Source organism: Arvicola amphibius, chromosome 4, assembly GCF_903992535.2.
Source record: "Arvicola amphibius chromosome 4, mArvAmp1.2, whole genome shotgun sequence".
Classification (NCBI taxonomy): Eukaryota; Metazoa; Chordata; class Mammalia; order Rodentia; family Cricetidae; genus Arvicola; species Arvicola amphibius.
The window spans coordinates 55,037,239-55,060,366 of NC_052050.1; the positions used below are offsets into that span (position 1 = coordinate 55,037,239).

Below are 23,128 nucleotides of genomic sequence, written 5' to 3' on the forward strand. Positions count from 1 at the left end.
AAAATATTCTTATACATTATATTTTAAATGGCAAGTCATTTGGGGGTCAAATAAGTACAGTTCTTTGGGTGAGCAATGTTAACAGTCTGAATAGTGTCCTTTCCAAAGATAGGCACACTGTAATCTCTGGGACATGTGAAACACCACAGCACATGGAAAGAGTGGGTCTAGAGATACCATGAAGTGAAGGACCCTGGAGCAGGAAATGGTCCTGGCTTGTCCTTGTGGGCTCTGCACATAATCATGGAAATCTGCAGAAGTAGGAGGCAGGAAGGCCAAAGGGAGAAAGTGATGCGTAGTGGAAAAAGTGGGGAAATATAGTGTGATGCGGGCCATGAGCGTGGGAGCAAGGACAACGGAGGAGCTGGAAGAGGCACGGAGTGTGTGCTCTTGCAGATGCAGAAGGAGCCAGCCCTTCCATCATCTCCTTTTCGTGTTGTGCTTCCAGAACCATAAGATAACAAACCTGGATGTTTTGAAATCACTGAGTTGCAGAAGCAATAAGAAACTCAAGATGTTCTTTTTAATAAACACTGCCTGATTTCTGTTCAACATGGCTGCTCTTGTCAATACCTAGAAATACAGATTTTCCCTACTTCTTTGCCAACCTTGGGTATTTTCAGACATTTTAGTTTTTCTCAAAAGAAATGAGTAAAAATTTACTTTCAATTTGAAACAGTTCCACTTATGATACATACTTAGATTTTTCTTCTCCATTTGCTAGTCAGAGTTTTGACCCTTTTCCTTTTTTAAATTTTAGTTTTGAGATTACAATATAATTACAATATTGCTTTTTTCCATTTCCTCCTTCCAAACTCTCCCATATTCCTCTCCATTTTCTCCCTCAAATTTATGGTCTCTTTTTGCACTAATTGTTACTGAATGCATATATGTATTTTCTTATACATACATATATATGCATGTGTGTGTATATATATATATATGTGTGTGTGTGTGTGTGTGTGTGTGTACCCATATACATATATATTCCAAGTTATAGCCTGTTGAGAACATGAGTCCTTGTAATGTTACTTGTACGTATGTTTTCAAGGTTGATCATTTGGCACTGGACAACAAATTGTTGTGTTTTTCCCTAGAGAAGACTATCTTTCCTGCTCTTAGCTTTACTCGGTCACATATGGTTCTTTGTGAAAGGTTAAGGCATCGTGGGCTTTTTCCCATCCACCGTGACATGTCTATATTGGTGTGGTCCTTGTTCATTCACATTTGGGTGGTCATGCTGGTGAGGCTTTATGGCTACAGCTTCCATGTTACTAGGAGATACAATCTCACAGCAAACTCCGTGATCCTCTGGCTCTTAGAATCTTTCTGCCCCACTCTTACACAATGTTTCCTGGGCTGTAGGTGCAGAAATGTTCTGTGGATGTTTCCATTGGGGCTGGGCTTCACAACTCTGCTTTTTGATTGGTTGTGGTTTTCTGTAGTGGTCTCCATCTGTTTCAAAGAGGTTTCCTTGATGAGGGCTGAAGACTACATTTATCTGTCTGTCTAAGGACAAATGTTTATAGATTGTTGTTAGAGATTATGCTGATTTAGTAAATTAGTGGTTGTAGATTCTCCTCCGATAACCAAGACTTCACTAGCACTGAGTAGTTAGCTAGGTTTCCAGTACCAGGCATGGTTTCTTTTTTGCTTACTGAATGTGAAGTCCAAATAGAGACTGTTGGTTACTGCCAAAGTATTCATGCCACTACTGCACTCTTGGGGTTATCATGCCATGCTGGTTATTGATGTGGTTTATGGACATCATATCTGAGTAGGACTATTGGTGACCTTTCTCCTTTGGAAGCTTGCATGGTGCCTTCTGGCACCATAAAAAGTGAGTCCTCAGGGAGGAGGTGTTCAGGTCATTCACAACTCAAAGGTCTTTGGGCCCTTTTTTCTGAAGTAAATGATGTCTTCAACAATAGGGACTTATCTTCCACTTCTGGGTGGAGCATAACCAAGGGCAGCAACTCTAGGCTGTGTGTTTGGGGAAATTATATCATCTGCAAGTAAGCTTCTTACCCTATTTGTATCCCTTTAATTTTCTTCTCTTGCCTTATTGCTTCAGCTATTACTTCTAGTTGAATGTTGAAAAGGAATAGGGTTAGTGGACATCCCTGTATAGTTCCTGACTTCAGTGGGATTGCTTCAAAATTTTCCTCAATTAGGATAATGTTGGCTGTGAATTTCTTATATATAGCATTTATTGTATTGTGTTATTTTTCCTGTAGCCCTGCATTCTCTAGGACTTTTATAGTGAAGACATGTTGGATTTTTGTCTAAGAATTTATCTGCATCTATTGTTATGATCTCATGATTTTTGTCTATATGGTTTATGTCATTGACTTGTATCTGTTGAATCATCCCTGCATTTCAGAGAAAAGACAATTTTTCCATGGTGTATAATCTGGTACATCTTTGTATTCTGTTTATAAGTACTATGTTCTTCCTGATTTCTTCATGTGGGCACTTAGAGCTATAAATTTCCATCATTGAACTGCTTTCAATGTGTCCCAGAGGTTTTGTATTTTAATTTTCATTTAGTTCCAGGAAATTTTTCTTTCTTTCTTTCTTTCTTTCCTTTCCTCCTTTCTTTTTTTCTTTTTCTTTCCTCCTTTCTTTCTTTCCTTTCTGGTTTCTTCTTTAACCCACTCATTATTCAGAAATGAGTTGTTTTGTCTCCATGAGTTTGAATATTACTAGAGGGTTTTTGCTGTCAATTGTTTTATTGCATTGGGGTAAGATAGAATACAGGAAGGGATTTCAGTCTTTATGAATTTGTTAAAATTGTGGGGTATGTGTGTGTTCCAGAATATGTTCTATTTTAGAAAAGCTTCCATGTGCTGCTGAGTAGATTGTGTATTCCCTGGTGTTTGGGTAAAATATTCTGAAGCTATTTATTAAATTCATTGGATGAATGATGTCAATTAGTTCTGATTTTCTTTTTTTATTTTATACAGATGGCCTGTTTATTATAGAAAGTCGGGTACTGAAGTCATCTAATATTAATGGATTGATGTTAATCTGTGTCTTTAAATCCAGTAGTAGATTTTGTTGGTTTGGGCTTTTTTTTTTTATGAAGTTGGGCACGTGAGAGTGCGGTGCATGTATGTTTAGGTTAGTAATGTCTTCTTGGTTAACTGTTTCATTGATTAGAATGGTGTTCATCTTTATCTCTTCTGGTTAGTTTTAGTTTGAAGTCTGTTTTCTGAGCTATTAGTGTAATGATGCTGGCTTGCTTCCTATCCCACTTGATAGCAGTGCTTTCGTCCATCCTTTTACTCTAAGGTGGGGCCTAACTTTAAAACTAGCACGTGTTTCTCATAGGCAGCAGATAGGTGGATTTTTTTTTCTTGAACTATTTGGCCAGTTTGTTTCTTTTGAATGGAGAATTGGTGCTGTTGATAACATTCTTATTCAGATGTGTATGTTAATTGTGGGCAGGAGTTAGATTTTGGTGGCCATGTTGGTATTCTCAGTGGCATTTTGTGTTTTAATAATTGTGGCTTTGTATTTATGTCCACAGTCTTTCTGCTATGCCCATTCTTCTCTTTAACCTGAAATGTTGCTTTCTGTACTTTCTTTAGGTTTGGTTGTTTGGATATAATTTTTAGGGTGCTTACGCCATGGAAAACTTTTCTTTCTCCTGCAATCATGGCAAATAGTTTGGCTGGGTATGTTGTTCTAGTTTGACCATCAGTCTTTTAGAATTGGAATGCATTGCTCCAGGCTCTTCTGGCTTTCAAGGGTCCCACTGAGAAATCAGTTGTTATTCTGAAGGGTTTTCATTTATGTGTGGCTTGCGATTTTCTTCTTGCACCTTCCAATGCACTTTCTTTGTTATGTATACATAGTGTTTTAACTATGATATGCCTTGGGGATTTTCTTTTCTACTGTGGTCTATTTGGTGATCTGTGCACTTTTTGTATCTGTTTGGGTGTGCCTTTCCTTAGTTTGGGCAAGTTATTTTCTATGAGCATGTTGAAAATATGGTCTATGCCATTGACTTGGGACTCTTCTCCCTCATCTATGCATGCAATTCAAAGATTTGGTTTTTTTCATGTTGTCCCACATTTCCTGTGAGTCCCTTTACTATACATTTTTTAATGTTTCATATTCCTTTTTTATTTGGTCTAGGTCGTCTACTTTATCTTCAAGACCTGATATTGTCTTCTGCTTGATTCATTCTACCTGTCAGGCTTCCCTTTGAGTTTTCTAGATAAGTTCTTGGGTTTTTCAATCCCATCTTCATTTCATCTTGAATCCTCTTCAGTATTTCTATCTCCTTATTGAATTCTGTTCTCAATACCCGGGTCATCTTCATCATTTCCATTAGCCTTATGTTTCTGTTTTCGGGGGCATTACTCAGGTGTTCGTTCTCCCTGGCATTTTTCTCCTTGATTTCCCCAAGCTATTTCTAAGTGTCTTCTGTAAACTTCTTGAGTCCTTTGGTCAAGTTTTTATTGTTCTTTTAAATTATGTGTTCTGGAATTAATCCGGGTCATTCTCATTGGTAAATATTCCTATAGGCCTGATAGACTTTGTAGAGAAGATACTGGCTTGATCTTTCATAGTGTTACATTTTTGCAATGAGCTCTGGGCATGTGGACGTCCTTTGTTCTGAGTGTGTTATGGACAAGGTAAGCTGGGGAAAAGAGAAGGTCTAGAGGTTGGAGATGATTTGTGTAACATGAAGTCTTGTGGATAGAGGGGACTGGGCTGGTGTACAGGATGGCCTTCCTGTTCCAAGTATGGGTTATGAGGGTGGGTCAATCTGGGTGGAAGGCTTGGATATGACATTGGATAGTCCTGTGGTTTAGGAGATGGGGAGGGAGGATCTTGGATATGACATGGAATAGTCCTGTGGTTTAAGAGATGGGGAGGATGATCTTGGATATGACATGGAATAGTCCTGTGGTTTAGGAGATGGGGAGGGAGGATCTTGGATATGACATGGGATAGTCCTGTGGTTTAGGAGATGGAGAGGAGAATCTTGGCCCAAGTTTGGAGTTCCCTTGCACCAATGTCAGGGAGGACCAGGCTAGGCTGGTACACTGGTTATGGGACCCAGACTAAATCTGGTGGGTTGCAGTAAAAACATGGGAGGGAAGATCGGGATTGTTCACTGGTGGGACCCTGGACAAAGATGTGGGAAGTCTGGGTCCCTAGTGAGGTGGTGGAGGTGACCCAGAAAGAACCTATGAGTGGTTGCAGATAGGACAGGTCCTAGCAGAAGCCCAGAGTCTAGCTGTGGTATAGATGACCTATTCCCCTTGAGACAATTTTTCTTCTTCCTACTAATTTCTTATTGTTCTGAAATTGTTTCTATTAATTCTCGATATATAGATTATGATATTCTCTTTCAGTCCATCATTTGACTTATTTAGCTTATATATTAAACCAGATTTTTATACTCAAATAATTTTTGGAAATCCAGCTTAACAGAATTAGGCAAGCTTCTTTCCTATTGGACTTATTATGGGATAAGATTAATCCTAAAAGTGATAGCCACCATATAAGAAAATGAGACCTCTGGCTAATTAATGAGCAGTCATATGAAGTCTTTATGAAATACTAATAGCATGAATCCAGCAGTCCAATCAAACACCAATATGCCAAAAAATGGTACAATGTGTTAATTTTGAGAAATGTCAACAATGCCCGCATTTGCCACTTCACTGTCGCCATGACAATATACCTAACAGAAACAGCACCAAGGAGGGAAGACTAACTCAAGTCTTAGAGACTGCAGTCTCTTGGCCCCTTGAACACAGACAGATCGCAGCAGTGGAGGAATATGGTAGAAGAGAGCTGTTTGTTTCATGACCAAACAGGAGCAGAGAATGAGCTAGAAGAGGACCAGGGATAAAATACTCCCAACAACCTCCCCTAGGGGTCTATTATCTCTACCTTTACTTTACCTCCTAAGAGTCTACAACTTCATCAAATAATGTGACTATCTAGGGTTAAAGCCTTCAAACTGTAAGCCTTTGGGGCAGGACATTACATAGTCAAACAGTAACAATGGTGTTTAGTACAATCCAACAACCATTACTTAGCAAAGCAGGAATGGCAGGGCATTTGGATATATTGCTATCAGAAAATGGCTAACCCAACCCAAGGACAAAGCACCTACCATCAGGGCATGAGACATATTCCCATTAGCGTAGGAAAAGCACACTAACAAGCCCCTTTGTCACTATTAGTAAAAAGAACTTGTCCTAGATTCTTAACTAATACAATAATAAATGAAAATATTAACTGCATACATAGTATGGGATAGCAGATAAATGTATTATTTTCCATAAAAGTTTTAGAAGTATAGTAAAGCAAATAAAAGAGAAGGGATGGGGTCTTATTATAAAATAAATTATAAGATGAAATAACTTTTCTAATATCAGCAGTAGCCAGCTGGAAAACAATTTCAAAATAACAACCAAAACATAACGTACAAATAAGTGTAAGGAAATTTGTTGAAGCTGTGAAGAAAGCTGTACGTCATTTTTGAAGGATTAAGAAATGATGTAGACAAACTCATAGATCAAGCTTGGAAATGTAGAAATGCAAAGACTACTCAGTCTGTCATCATTCCTCCAATTTATTTATAAGTTAAATATAAATCTAATTGAAGTCCAATTTGTTTTTTTAGCTTGTCTCTAATATCATTAGAAGTTCACATTTTTCAATCAGTTTCATAACTGGCTAAATTATGATACATCCAATTGAGAGAACAGTACATTGCTCATTTTAAATCATGATTTATAAAATAATGACGTTAGAAGTGTGATACTTGCAGTAAAAAACATAAGATTTAAAAATAGAATGATTAATATGTATATGTACGTCTATATATATAGGTATATTATAGATGGACACATACATAAAGTTACAGAATGAGGAGCATATGTCAGAATAACAGACAAATTTTAAAAGATCTTCTGGATAGAATACACCAGGGCATAAATATCTTTTACCAGTAAAGCCATGAGTGCCGCTTGCTTTCATTTTTGTCTGTGCTGAATTTTCCACCATGTGCCCTTGTTTAATGAAAGAACAAGACAGTGTTGGCTTATAAAATACTGACTGACACATAAGAAAGAAAGAACGCTTAAAACAAGCAAACTTTGCAAAGGTTTTCAGCCCAGGTTCTAAATTTGTGAAAGCTTTCTTTGAATAGAAACAAAGTACAATGTCACTGAGAAAAATTGTGCTAAACCTGACAACGCAGAAACTCTAAACTGTTGTAGAGCAAAATATCATAAAATTCAACAAGAAGCTTGCAGTATGTAAGAGAAAATATAGAAAGCCTTTACACACAAAAGACTGTCAAACTGCATTGGGAAGCATCCACGTACTGTGTACATCTCTCTCCTCAATCACTGGTCACATTAGTTTCCCCAGTCTGTTCCCATGACCCAGAAGACAGGGTTGTATCAATGGGTTGCCTTGTCCTCCAGAGTCCTATGACCTTGGCCCACATGAGCCCAGGAAGTCACTGGAAGAACAGCCATGAAGATGCAGGCATGCACTCCTCCAGCCCCAGCTTGCCCACAGCTAGAAGTTACAGATCCTCCAGATTGTCCTAATTCACATCCATCTACTCAGCCAAAACTCTAAACCAACCCATTCTTCTCTCTTCCCTAGGCAGCTTCGGTAGTCCAACTTTCATATCCATCCCCCCTGCTAGAAGTTCTCCCACCCACATCAAGCTCTCAAAACATAAATCTGATCTTCATTACCTGCCTTAACCCTTTCATTCAACTGAGAATAAAGAAAAACTATGCTTTTATAAGCACCTGGTGCCAATGGCTGGCTGAACCTCAGTTGCTGTGATTGGCTGAACCCCAGTTGCTTTTATGGAAACATTTTTTATTAATTCTTCAAGAATGTCATACATTGTATTGTGAACATATTCATCCCCTCTGTACTCACCTCTCAGATCTACTCTTCATTTCATACCCACTCAATTTTGACTTCATATTTTCTTAAACCCACAGAATACCATTACTGAAGCTTATATGCTCTTGGTATGTGGTCAGTGACCAGGGACCAGTGTATTAGACCTACTGGGGGCTACACTCTTAAAAAATAATAACTCTTCCTCTCCTGGCAGCTATTAATTACCAGTAGCTCCGAAGAAAGGAGTGGGACTTTGTGACTATTTCTGTCTCTCTCTGTCTCTCTCTCTCTCTCTCTCTCTCTCTCTCTCTCTCTCTCTCTCTCTCTCTCTCTCTCTCTCTCTCTCTCTCTCTCTCCTCTCTCTCTCCCCCTTGCTATCCTTAGATGTTTGTATGTCTTGAGCTTATACAGATCTTGTGCATGCCATCATAATCATGGTGAATTCTTATAGGCAACCGGCATTTTGTGTCTGGCAAATGCTTTTCTTGTAGTCATCACCACCTCTGGCTCTTATGTCTCCTCCTTCTCCCAAAACAATCCCTGAGCTTTGGGAGGCGGATGTGATATAGATGTCTCACTGAGGGCTGAGCACTCCATAGTCAGTTATTCTCAACACCCTGACCAGTTGTCAGGAATGAGTTATCTCTATTGGAGTTCCTGGACAGTGAGATCCCATAGACCCCGAAACATGACAAGTTATTGCCGTTGCTCGTGGTTACCCTCCAGAACTTGATGTCAAGACCCGAGGACAGCACATGCTTGAGTCACAGGACATGGAGGTCAACCTGGTATTGACCTGGAAATGTCTTCTCTTCTGGATTTCATAGTGCTGAAAAGTACTACGTACTCTCCAGGGAGGAAAGTAAGCATCAGTCTTACTCAGCTGTGCATACTGTGAGCTGTATCTTGCCATCACCAATGACATGATGGCAGATATGCCCACTGATGAAATAGCGGCACCAATGTCATCAGGAGTAACCCACCACTTTCTGATTGGCTGTAAAACCTACTCTACAAGATGAGACCCATATCTGACACAGTTACCAGGGCCAAGAGCAGGTGAGCTGACAGGCTATGGAGAACCTACTACGATTATTATGCTAATGGGACATAGTATTAAACCAACTTTTAAGGATTTTTTTCATTACACCCACAGATTAATGCATCTCTCAGATCTCATCAGAGAAGCCTTTTTTTTTTCAATTAACATAGAGACCCAGCTGCTTGTTACAAGAGTAGGCTGTGGTCTGTTTACACATCTCTGACTACAGACACAGAGTGTCTGTGTGGTGGGCAAATATTCTGAACCCTCTGGTTCCAGACCACAAGCCAATCCATAGCAAAAAAGAAAAAAGAAAGGAAAAAAACCCTAGATCTACACTTTTATGATCATTTCTTTTTGTTAGATTTCCTCATAAGAGCAGGTATGTTGTCTCATCTTTTTTGGCTGCAGGGACCCTGACTAATACAGTAATCAGAAAAAAAGGTAATAATCTGTAAACAATGATAATCAAAATAAATTCAAATAGCTCACACAAATCAGTAAAATGTTTCGAGAAGCTGGAGAGATGTGCATGTGCCAGCAGATAAGAGGAATGAGTTTGGTTCCCAGCACATATGTCAGGAGGTTGGTTAGATTTACTTTATTTTTATTTTAAATTTATTGATTTATTTTACATCCTGACTGCAGTTCCCCCTCCCTCCTCTCCTCCCAGTCCCTCCCTCCAACCTCTTCTCCATCCCCCACCCCATCCACTCCTCCTCCTTTTCTGTTCAGAAAAGGGCAGGCCTCCCATGGCGATCAACAAAACATAGCATATCAAGTTGCAGTAAGACTAAGTACTTCCCCTTGTATTAATGGTGGGCAAAGCAACCCAGTATGAGGAGTAGGATTCAAAAAGCAAGCAAAGGATTTAAGAATTTAAGAGACCACCTCTGCTCCCACTGTTAGGGGTTCTACAAGAAGACCAAACTATGTAACTGTCCCATATATGCCAAGGGCCTAGGTTAGTTACCATGCAGGCTCCCTAGTTGTCAGTTAGTGTACTCTGTGGGTTTTCTTATGATATCCTTGACCCCTCTGGCCTACAATCCTCTCTCCCTCTCTTCAGCATAATTATACAAGTTCAGCCTGATGTTTGGTTCTCCACATCTGTTTCCATCAGCTGCTTGATGAAGCCTCTCTGATGGTGATTGGGCTAGGCACCAATCTATGAGAATAGCAGAATATCGTTAGTCATCATTACATTGACATTTGGGTTTTTGGTTGGTTTTTTTTCTTACAGACATATGACCCTGAACATGTCTCGATCTCTTCTAAAATAAACATTTTTAAAAGGGAGAAAATGTTTAGAATCACTGGTGAATATACATACCCACATACACATATATAAATTAAATAAATCAATGTTTAATAGCATTTTAACCTGTCAAATAAAAATTAAAACATGCTATTCAGTGTTGGAAGAATGGGAATGTGCATAGGCTCCTTCAAATACTTAGGACTGTACTGAAATTTCTGGCAATAATTTTACAGTACAGGGCCAGGGAAGTAGCTCAGTCTTAAAGGTGCTAGCTTTGAAAACACAAAGACCTAACTTCAGTCACTATAACCTAGGTTTTTAAAAAGTTGGTCACTTGTTGTCTAAGGATATCACATATAGAACTGAGTGCTCTAAAATCTCTCAGTCTCTGCACATTGTCTAGCTATGGATCTCTTGTGTTAATTCTCATGCACTGCAATAGGAAGCTTCTCTGGCAGTGAGAGAGGCACTAATCTATGGATATAGCAGATTGTCATTACGAGTCATGTAGTTACTCTGTTCCTTTAGCAGAACAATAGCATTTGGTTTTCCCCTACACTCATGGTTCTTGGCCACCCAGTGTCAGGCATGGGTTCATTCTCCTGGAGTAGGCCTTAAAACCAAGTAGAGAGTGGTTGGTTACTCCCACGAATTTTGTGCCACTATTGCACCAATATATCTTGCAGACAGTCACCGTTATAGATCACAGGATTTCTAGCTGGGTTAGTATTTACCTTTTTCCTCTGGAAGCATGCAGAGTACCTTTAATACCATAAACACTAGTCAGTAGTAGTGAATGCTCTAGGTACACGCCAATCAGCTTCTCCATTTACACCAATTGAAGGCTTAGAAGCTAACATTCATAAGTATTCCCCTTTTTCTACATCCTTGCCAATTTCTACAAACCATCATTTGTTTTATTGATCTTTGTCATTCTGATTGGTGTGAGATGAAATCTCAAAACAGTTTTGATTTGCATTTAGACAGTGACTAAAGATGTTGACCATTTCTTTAAGTTTTTCTCAGTCATTTCTGTTTCCTCTTTTGAGAATTCTGTTTGAATCTGTACAGCATTTTTTAATTGGGTTGTTTTCTTGATGTTTTTAAAGTCTTCATATTAAACCCTTTTAGGATGTGTAATTAGTAAAGATCTTCCCATTCGTAGTCTGCTGCTTTGCCTGAATATTGGTGTCTTTTTACTATACTGAAGATTTTCATTTTCATGAGGTTCCATTTATCGGTGCCTGTGCTATTGGTGCTCCATACAGAAAGGCTTTTCCTGTGCCAGTGAGTTCAGAAGTATTCCCCACTTTCTCTTCTATCAGTTTCAGGGGTCTAACCTTATGTTGGGGTCCTTCATCCATTTGGAATTCAATTTTGGTAATAGTGATAAATGTAGATCTATTTGCATTCTTCTGCATGTAATATCCAGTTAGACAAGCACCATTTTTTAAAGATACTTTTTGTTCAGTGTGCTTTTTTTTTTTTTTTGCTTCTTTGTCAAAAATCAGTTGTCCATAGCTCCGTGGACTTGTGTCTAGGTCTTCAGTTCTAATCCATTGATCAGTATCTGGTTTTAAGTCAGTACCATGTGTAATGCTATAGCTCTGTGGTATGTCTTAAGATGGGGATACTGATACCCCAAGCAGTTCTTTTATCATTCATAAATGTTTTAAGTATCCTGAAACTTCTGTGTGTCCATATGAAGCTGAAAGTTTTCAATTTGTAAGGAAATTGTTTAGTAATTCTAATGGGGTCTGCCCTGAATCTGTAGATTGCTTTTGGTAGGATGTAATCCTGCCGAACCATGAGCATGGATCTTTCCGTCTTCTGATGTCTTCTTCAATGTCTTAGAGTTTTTATTATATAAATCTTTCACTTGTTTAGTTACCCCCACATATTTTTGATATCGCTCTAAAAGATAGTGTTTCCTGGATTTGTAATCTATTTGTCACCTGTGTATAGGAAGGCTACTGATCTTTGTGTGTTAATTTTATATCTTTCTACTTTACTGAAAATGTTTGTCAGCTGTAGAAGGGCCCTGGTGGAGTTTTGGGGGTCTTTTATTTATAAAATAATATCATCTGCAAACAAAGATACTTTGACTTCTTCTTTTCCTATCCAGCTAAGATTTCAAGTACTATTTTCAATAAATATGGCAAGAGTAGACAATCCTGACTTGTCCCTGATTTTAGTGAGAATGCTTTGCATTTCTCAGTTTTGGTTAATATTGGCTGTAGGTTTTCTGTAAATTGCCTTTATGTAAGCAGAGGTTGCTCTTACATTTCCCGGCTGCCCAGACTCAAATAATCACATAGAAACTAGATTAATTGCAGCACTGCTTGGCCAATGGCTCAGGCATATTTCTGCATAATTCTTATATCTTGAATTAATCTATTTCTATTAATCTGTGTATTGCCATGAGGCTGTGGCCTACCAGTAAGGTTCCGGGGTCTTGAAAATATATTCTGTATCTTTGTCTCTAGTTTCTTATCTCTTTCTATCCCTAGTATCCTTGTAGTTGATCTTTTCATAGTGTCCCAGATTTCCTGTTTTGTACCTAGGTTTTTTGTTTTTTGTGGTTTTTTTTAAGATTTAACATTTTCTTTGACTGAGGTATCCATTTATTTTGTCTTGTTGTCAATGCCAAAGGTTCTCTCTTCCATGTCTTGTACTCTGCTGCTGAGGTTTACCTCTGAATTTTTGTTTGATTTCCTAAATGTTTCATTTCCTGTTTTGTTTCATTTTGGGTTTTCTTTAGGAAGTCTATTTCTGCTTTCAGGTCTTGAACTGTTTTCATTATTATACTCCATTTCTCTGTGTTTTCACAGACTTTATTAAGTGATTTATCCAAATCTTCTTTAAAGTCCTTGACCATATTTGTAATTGAGATTTTGAAATCCTTGTCTTGTGCTTCAGCTACATCACATTTCTTGTGACCTATTATGGTAGGGTTACTGGGTTCTGTTGGTAGCATATCATCTCACTCATGTCTGTGGCTTTGTGCTGGTGTCTAGACATCTGGAGTTAGAATAATTGATGTGATTCTAGGTGTTGACATCTGGTTTGTCTTTTTTGGGTGGGTGTTCCGTTCTGTGGTTTCTGTAGTCCTCTTTGAATATTACAAAAGTGTGGTAGCCGTGGGTTCCCGGGTAGAGAGTGCTTCTGAAGACCGGTGGGTAGCAGAGAAGAATAGTGATGGACTAGGAGAAAAAGCTGAAGGCGCTGTGGGAAAGAGATGGGGGATCCTTTCCCTACCAAGAGATAGGATCCTACCAGAGAGTTGAGATGTGGTGGGAGGGGAGCTCCTGCAAGCATACTTCAGTAGAACAAAGAATATATCTAGAGAGACGGGGATAGAAGGGCTAAGTGAACCTGTATCTGTACCAAGAGCTGGAATCACTAGTAAATGGGGTTGAGGTGGGAGGAGAAGCACCTGCAGCAGGATGCTACAGGGTTAAGAGCAGGCCTGGAGAGATCATAATGGAGGACAGGAAGGATAGTGAAAATTACCTATCTGAGTCCCTGCCAGGTGTGGCCAATGGGGGATTCTGGTAAATAGCATTTCTGTGTATTGGAGATTAATAGAAGGAATGAGAATGGTCTCCAAGAGGGTCAGATTGCTGGAGCTAAGCTGGGTTCACACCAAGAGCTTAAAAAGTCCCCGGGAAATGGAGGTAGGGTGAGAGAAGGGGCATCGGCAAGCAGGATGCTCTAGGGCTGGGATGAGACAGGAGAGATTATAAGGAGGGTAGGAAGGATGGTGAAATTGCCTGTCTGAATCCTAGCCCAGTGTGGCTGCTTGGTCCATGTTTGTTCTTGCCATGGCCTTCCAAAAGGCTGACTCATCAGCTTCCACCCAACTCCTAAATATCTCTGCAAAGCTGCTCCTTCCCACCCCTTACATCTTGACTGAAATGTTGGGCTTCAAAGGGGGCCTCCCCATACCTCCTTAGCTACAGTGGAATCCTCATATGCCAGCAATTCTACATACCGTCAGTACTGTCGTATGTGGTTTTCCTCTCAGTATGAAGGGGTCAGCAAGATGGCTCGGAAAGTAAAAGCCCTTGCTACCAAGCCTGACAACCCAAGTTTGAGCCCTGGTATCCACATGGTGGGAAAACAGAACTCACACTACACATACACATACATATGCAAATAAATGTTTAAAATGCTTTAAAATATAATAATCACATTAATCTCATCATTGTTTTGTTCACTCAAGAGGGGCTGCCTCTGCCAGGGTAGGAAAAGGCAGCTCCAAACTGAACAGGTACAAGGCTTAGATAGGGCTTCTAAGGGGTAGGGTTTTTCCAGGATGAAGATTTTCAAGGTGGGAATTGGTCAGATTTCAATCCCTGAGCTTGGATAAGCTCGAAGATTGGCTGGATTTCATGCTCAGGGACTGGTTGGTTTTCCTGCTGAGTTGGTCAGGGGCAGGGTGTGTTTCTTTGGCTCTGATTTCAGGGCCAAGGTGTGTTTGTTTGACTGGCCCTTTTAAACCTTTTGGCTCTGGTTGCAGGGCCAATAAATTGACTCAGGTCTCAGGATCAGTGTGCATTTCTTTGGCTGGCCCCTTTACCTTACAGAAGTAATAGTTCTACTTCTAGGAAGCTTAAATCGTAGCAGACGTGGGAGACCATGAACTAAATAATGCTATTTTATCCAGAGTTGTAAAACATAGCAGATGCTGTGAAGGAAAATGTGGAACAGAGAAACAGACTGCTAGGGCAGGCAGCGGGGAGCAGAGGCGAAGGGGCCAGATGGTTTCTGTGGTACAGAAGGTGGCATTATCTTACTTAGCCAGAAAGGGGGCACAGCAGTCATTTCTCCAAATGAAGGGTCCTGCTTCAGATGCCATAGTGGTGAGGACTGCAGGAATATTTCCCCCATTGACTTAAAGATTTAAAAGGCAAGAAAATCAAGGTCTGAGCACTCAGCCAAGTTTAATTGAAAGCACACACACACATATAAACACACACACTAAAGAAAGAGAAGGTACTTATAATAAAAGCCTGTCGTTACCATTAAGAAACATTAGCAATGCTTTAGCAGTGTTCACAGTACTCTAATGATGTTTGACTCCTGCCCCAGTGCTCCAGAGAGATGGATTCCTCTCATCTGTCGCACAAGACAGGAGTGGTGTGGAGCCAAGTGCTCCTAACGTGTGTTCACTGAAAATAGTGTCTACTTCTTCCTGAGAAATGTTCCTTCCAACCTTGGGTTCTTCCTTGTTATCCTAGAACCGTCTGCCCTGTGGCAGCTGGCTTAAGATCTATCCCTAACTAAACAAGATCTTCTCCGAGGCATTTTCAAGTGTTGACTTCCATCAGCGTCAAAGCCTTTAGCCTTCTGCTTGCAAAGCTAAGGATGTGAGCTGAGCTGCCATCACTCCCTCACCCCATTCAACCATTCCATGTCCAATCTGATGAGTGTCTGCTAGAGAGAAGTTTCTTTTGAGCAGAGGAAATCAGGTTCAACAGGGGTCAGTTGACTAGGATGAAGTAACCGTTTCAGGTTGCGGTAAGTCTTCTGAAGAAAATCACCATGGTACTAAGATAGGAAAAGAGGAAGGAGAAGAGGTTGGTGGGTAGAGTCTCTCTGAGTAGAGAATGTTAGAATTAAGATCTTGAGGAGCGGGGTGGCATTGGTCATACAAATGCCTTGGGAACAACCATTCTTATAGAGATCTTGAGATAGAAAAGAGCTTCATAAGTCAATGGCCCCCAAAAGGAAGTGTCTAGTCAGTGTTGAGGCACTATTATAAATACCTCACACTGGCTACTTGTAGTAAAGACAGGTTTGTTCAGGCTTATGTTTCTGGTGGCTCCTGAGCAAGATCAGGTCTCTGTCAAGGGTGGTGCATCATTGTAGGAGCAAGTGTTTACACCTCCAGCCAAAGAAGAGAAGGGGCTAGAATCCCAGAAGCCTCTTCGAGGCCACGCCCCTGTTAAGCCAGGTGCTTCCCACTAGGCTCCTTTGGAGCTCAGTTTTAGACTTTGAGGGACATTTCCAAATCCCAGCAGGAAGCATTGAGAATCTGAAGGAGAATGAGGGAAAGAGTCCCAGGGCAGAGAGTCCAGAGAGGTGGGCCAAGTGCCTGGCAACATGAGCAAATCAATATGCAAAAATGAACCCCCACAAAGAGACCCAGGGCCAGGAAAATAGCCAGAGTTCCCTGTGAACACCCATTCCCCACCCTTCCTACACCAGTGAGTCATAAAAGAAAGCCCATCTCAACTCCGGTGGGGTTTTGTCTCTTAGACCAACACAATCACCATTGACTGGTAGATAAATATGGATATGAAACAGGTTGGGATGTATTCCATTGAAATCACAGCAGCACAAGATCTGGGTTCTTCACCTCCTGTATCTTCATACATGTTTTCTGTTCCATCCATTGACTATGCCTAATTCGCTAATTTAGGGGGTGAAGATTCTTGCTCCAGTTTGTGTTTCCTTACTGTACCCTCCCTCAGCTCCTCGAGACATGTCCCCACCCATGCTAGCACCCACTTGTGTTTGTGCTGTTGTTTACTCCTGCTGCCAAGAACGTCATGATCTAATATGAAAAGAGTTCAAGAGTGAATGTAACCTATTGAGTCCATTTCTGGTGTTTGTGTGTATATGGCTTCAAGGCTGACAACTCTGGACTGGACAACCAATAAAGGGGCTCATCAGCAGGTTCTATTTATGTATGTTTACACACATACACACACACACACAAATATAATCAAAGAAAAAGAGGATGTCAACTTGACAGGGGTTGCGGGAAGATTCTGAGGGAAAGGAACTGAGAGAGGTTGGAGGGAGGAAAGGGAAGGAGGAAGTGATGTAATTATTTTTCAATTAAAAGCAATTTTTTAATTTGAAAAGAAGTAAATGCGGCATCTCCCCCCACACCTCTTTCAGATACCAGACTAACACCCGCCCCCACTCACTGTGAGTTTACAATCTCCAGAACAGTTCAAGTTAATTTCCAGGTCTTAAACTTTGAAATAAGATCCTCCCCATACCATTGCAAAAATAGGCTTTCTGGTCCTTCTCAGTCAATGCTACAGCCTGCCTTGAATCAACTTCACATGCTCATCCCTGGCAGCCACAATTTTATGTCCAGGTGAGTGATGTTCCGAATCCAGGTTATAGAGGAGCACACCAAGAGCTGGGGAGCCTAAGTGTCAGAGTCAACACTTCCGGGTTATAGATGAAGGCACCCAAGGTCTGGGGTCAAGGTCAACATCTTTCTGTAGCAAAGGACACACCTGGGACCAGTCAGAGGCAGCTGACTCTCAGGCCACCTCTGGCTTTCTGTCTGATTTATTTCTTGGCAGAAACCCCACTATGCATTCAGGACAGTCAAGTGTATTTAGAATGAGCTCAGGGAAGACAGCAGTTTAATTAAAGGAAGAAAAAAAAAACAGTTGAGTTTCAGTGCGATCCTCTTCAATCCAAGATGGAAATTAATTTATAATAACCTTATCTTTTATTCATGTCATGCTGCATGTTTCAGAGTATATTGGCAGCCTTTTATTTCTCAGCTAGATGTGAAATAATGGTGTGTTTCTAATGGGCCGTAAGTCACTTCGTGCTGGAGGGACATAGCTGAGTCTCTGGTAACCATTCAGGGAAGTCTGCAGTCACTCGGGAGTCACTCTGTTTTCCCTTTGATGAGTCATGATATTTAAAATTCAGAGGGCTGCTGCAGGCTTCAAAGCAACCCTTTCAGATTGATCACTCCACAGCCTAACTCCATTAGCGGCCCAGGACAAAGAGAACTCATCCATTTTCCTCTAACAGCTTCCTCCTCTCTTCTCAGACCAACCTGACAGAGCTGAAGACATTTGGTTCCCCGCCTCTGGCCGTCAGCAATGTCAGCGCTGCAGTAATGGTACTCATGGCCCCAGGGGGCAAGGTGCCCAAGGACCGCAGCTGGAAGGCTGCCAAGATCGCCATGGCCAAGGTAGACAGCTTCCTGGATTCCCTAATCCACTTCGACAAGGAAAACATCCATGAGAATTGCCTCAAAGCCATCAGGCCCTATCTCCAAGACCCTGCGTTCAACCCGGAGCTGGTGGCCACCAAGTCCTACGCAGCTGCGGGCCTCTGCTCTTGGGTCATAAACATCGTGAGGTTCTACGAGGTCTTCTGTGACGTGGAACCAAAGCGCCAAGCTTTGAACAAAGCCACCTCAGACCTCGCAGCTGCCCAGGAGAAACTGGCAGCCATCAAAGCCAAGATCGCTGTAAGTGACCCTAGAACCTCCCCCCCCCCCCCGCCCCGGCCGCCCAACACTGTCAACCTATAGAATGCACAGCACCCTCTGACCACTGCCAGAACCTGACAATACAATGCCTAAGGAGAAATCCAAGGTCCGTGCAAAATTTCATCCCTTTTCCACCGGGACAGTTTTTACATTTCTTTCTCCAACACACATAGACTAAACAAGAAAAACCCACTGGGCAATCGGTACATAGCTCTGGGCACAAAAGGGGGCTGGGCACGTACTGATCTCCTATGAGGAAAGAAGTGACCCAGAGACACACAGCAGACCAAAAGTAGCATCAGTGGCATTCCGACTGCTCCCTCATCAGTCAAATATGAGTTCGATGCTGTTGTGCTTTCGAGAGGAAAGAGCAAAAGGCTAAGGCTTTGAGGTTCCCTTCTCCCCTGAAATGTGGTTAGAACTGTCTTGACTTCACCTCTGACCAACTGTCAGTCTCCCCCACTTTCTGCCATGTGAAGAGGGTGTGTGAGAACCTCATTGTCCTATGAAGTATTTCAAAACAAGTCATCATGATGCAGTCCCAGCACTCAGGAGGCTGGAGATGAGGCTATCATGAGTTTGAGGCCAGCCTGGGCTACATAATGAGAGTTAAGTGTGGTCCTTGCCCCATGTGAGGTTTGTTAGCATTTACAAACACCATACATCATTAAGCCTGTTTCACTCAGGTGCGAGGGGTAGTTTTATACCGACTAGAGCAGCAGTTCTCAACCTGGGGGTCGAATAGCCCTTCCACAGGAGTTACATAGCAGATATCCTGCGTATCGTATATTTATATCACAATTCACAACAGCAGCAAAATGGCAGTTGTGAAGTATCAATGGAAATAATTTTATGGTTGGGGGGGTCACTGCAACATGAAGAACTGTATTAAAGGGCCGCAGGATTAGGAGGGTTAGGAACTACTGTTCTAGAGAGAGAACAGTTTCACTTTTACCATTGAAATGGATGCTGCCCGGCTGGGTAGAGCGCAGGCAGCTTTCTAGAGTTCTTCTCTAGCACACATGATGCCCTAGGCTAGAATTTTAGCCAAAAAGAAGATTAAAAATTAGCAAAGTGAGAGGGTAGTCATCAGAAGGTAGCATAGCTGAAAATCTGTCCTTCTCTGTGAAGTCCCACACCTAGCCAGGAAGCTATTAGCTACAGAGACCTACTGGGAAAGGGAGAACGAGTTTTCCCTAGGTGTCACTGGGTATAACAGCCACACTCCAGGGTGAGCCAAGCTGGCCATCAGAAAATGAACTCAAGTCATGTTTTGTGGGTTTTGTCCACTTTTTTCATTTGTTTTGCTATTTTTTTTCATTCAACTGATTTTAGTTGTTTTTCCTGTTTTGCTTTTTTCTAAGAGAATGAGAGAGGGAAAAAGAAATGAAGTTGGCTTGTCTAGGGAGGTAAAAAGAACCTGAGAGAAGTCAGGAGAGAGGGAAGAATATGATCAAAATATATTATGTGAAAAAATTATTTAAAATTTTACAAATAAATAAGTAGTGTGTCCATCTCAACAGACCTTGTCTTCGCTCTCAACTGTAATATTTACTTCTTGTATCTTCAGAGTAGCTCTCTGAAGGAAAGCAGACAGGATAATAGTATCTGCCTTTAGGGATTATCCTGGGGATGGAAGACAACCATGTGTGGATCCAGAGGCAGCCTGTAATAATGGAGGATTCTCATTGGCTAATAAACAAACTGCCTGGCTCATTTAATGGGCCAGCCCTTAGGTAGGTGGAGTAGACAGAACAGGAAGAAGGAAATGAGGTAGATGGCTCAGTCAGATGCCACGCCTCTCCTAAGTGAGATAAATTGCCATGCCTCACCTCTCTGGGGCAGACTGCCGTGCCTCTCCTCAGGGAGCCAGATGCGATGGAGCCAGCCACCAGGTCAGACATGCTGGATCTTTCCCAGTAAGACACCATTCGTGGTGTTACATAGATTATTAGATATGGGTTAAAGTAAGAGATATGAGAATTAGCTAATAAGAGGCTGAAATTAATGGGGCAGGCAGTGTTTAAAAGAACACAATTTGTGTGTTGTTATTTTGCGTGTAAAGCTAGCCAAGTGGAAGCCGGGCGGGACGAAAAGCAGGCCTGCCTGCAGCTCCTCACTACACTGTGACAAAGAAAACAGCAAGAAGGGCCTTAGGGACCATGATCACCACTGTTGTTGTGTCCCCCCCACCACTTCCTGTGCTGTCAATCACACACACATACATCCAACCACATATATGAGTTCAGTTATTGCCAGGATCAAGTGCAGTCCAATGTCCTGGATATCTAATTCCTCCAGGCAACCATGATTCTTGCTGCGATTGTGTAGGGATGATAAAGCAGGTTTTACACACTGAGGATGTTTTACACATTGTAGATGTGCTGTACATCTCATGTGGCACGGATTTATTGATGGTCAGGTGACAATAGGCACATGAAAACTCTAGGTGGAAGATCGTTGCAAACTGCCTCTCTGTGTATAAATCTTTGGGTCTGGGGACATAGCTCATGCTAACATATTTAAGAGGGTCAATCTATGACATCTTGATAAATAGCAATAATAACTTGGGTGAAGAAACAAATCTCCTCTAAATACCTTCATTCTAAACCTGGGTATTCATGGACCATTTCCTTAGAGCAGGTGGTAATGGCCATAACCAGCCTTCCACTAGTACAAAACACCTTAGCAACCCCATTGCAGCTTTGGGGGAAAGGCAGGGGACAGACTTCCTAACAATTTTTATATTGTTCAGTCTCTCCCAGAAAAGTATAAAGAACTGAATTTTAAAAGACATTTTACTCCAGTTATTTTAACTAAAGGAACATTTGGTACAGAGGGGATGTTTTTAAAATATTTATACCTTTCCAGCAGTCAATTCACATGACGGGCCAACTCAACCTGGAAATGTAAGATGAATGAGCTAAGAACAATTGGCTACCATAGGAAACGTTTCTTTTCAGCCACAATATTTTCGGCTTTTAACAAGCTCCTTTCCTTCCTGTGCTTATACATTCACCTATTAATAGTCCAAGAACATGACCACATGCTTCCTACTACGTCAGAGAGAAAGAGGCAGCACGTATCCTTTTCATGGAAGCCCACCTGGGACAAGGAGATGCCTCTCCAGATGCTGCTGAGGTCACTACAGCCTTCTCCATTCATACATGTATGTTCACACTTTCAAATGTGTATACCCACTCTCTCTCTCTCTCTCTCTCTCTCTCTCTCTCTCTCTCTCTCTCTCTCACACACACACACACACACACACACACACACACTTTGTTTACAGTGTTTGGTCTCTAAATGGTGGATGGTTTTTGTTTGATCATCTAGTTTTCATTTTCTGCAATAAGCATATATTGACATTACAATTTACAATGCATCAATAAGAACAAGTTGGATATTTTCATAGAGCAGGGAAAATATCAAATGGTAGAGGAAGATCTTCATAAGAAACAAGGGTCCTCTTTTAATTCTTGGATCTGCTTTGAACAGTTAAGGCCATCTCGGAGCCTGCTACATAGCAGCTGAACTGTCTTCTCAGGCCTCTATCTTATATTTGCAGATGATATAAGTTGTTATGTCTTAGTTAGTACTCTGTCACTGTGGAGAGACACCATGACCAAAGCAACTCTTACAAAAGAAAGCATTTAACTGGGGGCTGGCTTACAGTTTAGAGAGTTAGCTCATGATCACCATGACAGGGAGCAGACAGGCATGGTGCTAGAGTAGTGGCTGAGAACTTTGCACCCTGATCTGCTGGTCCCAGGGAGAGGGAGAGAGACTGGGACTGGCATGGACTTTTGGAACCTCAAAGCCTACTCCACAGTTGTTATGGAGGCCTGGATAAGAATGACTCCCATAGGCTTCTGTATTTAAATGGTTAGTCATCAGGCAGCGGCACTATTTGAGAAGGATTGGGAGGTGTGGCTTTGGTGAAGTGTGTCACTGGGTGTGGGCTTTAGGGTTTCAAAAGCCCATGCCAGGCACCCAGTGTCCTCTCTGTAGCATGAATAATAAAAACCCAGAGACAGATATTGGGGTTCAACCTGAAGATCAGAAAAGCAAAGCAGCCAAACCATTAGAGAGCTCTTCAGACTGAGAGAGCATGAGTTCCTGTCTCATCCCACCCTATATTCCTCTCTAGTGCTGGGATTAAGGGCGTGTGTGCACCACTACTGCCCAGCCTCTATGCTAACCAGTGTGGCTGTTGGGATTAAAGGTGTGTGCCACCACTGCCTGGCCTGTGTGGCTGACTAGTGTGGCAGTTTTGCATTCTGATATTCAGGCAAGGATCATTTATTAAAATATAAATGAAATAGCACTACAACTCTCTCTCTTTCTCCACACACACACACACACCACACACACACACACACACACACACATCCTGCTGCCTACACATCAGGATGCAGAGCTCTCAGCTACTTCTCCAGCACCACACCTGCTTGCCCCCATGCTCCCTGTCATGATGATAATGAACTAAACCTTTGAAACTGTAAGCAAGCCCCCAATAAAATGCTTTCTTTTATAAGAAAGAGTTCCCTGGGTTATCGTGTCTCTTCATATTAGTAGAACAGTGACTAAGACAGTTGCTAATATTGAAAATATCAGAAAATGTACGTAAAAATCTGATTTCTGGCCATGAGACAAG

At 41.4% G+C, this 23,128-nt stretch overlaps 1 protein-coding gene across 1 annotated transcript in view; it reads left to right on the plus strand.

Annotated features, from left to right (window-relative positions):
- Dnah9 (dynein axonemal heavy chain 9) overlaps window positions 1-23,128 on the plus strand; it is a 342,434-nt gene that overhangs the window by 230,473 nt on the left and 88,833 nt on the right. Inside the window, exon 50 of the mRNA XM_038324554.1 lies at window positions 18,025-18,450. Coding sequence (XP_038180482.1) covers window positions 18,025-18,450 — 426 coding nt within the window. The remainder of the gene's footprint in view (window positions 1-18,024; window positions 18,451-23,128) is intronic.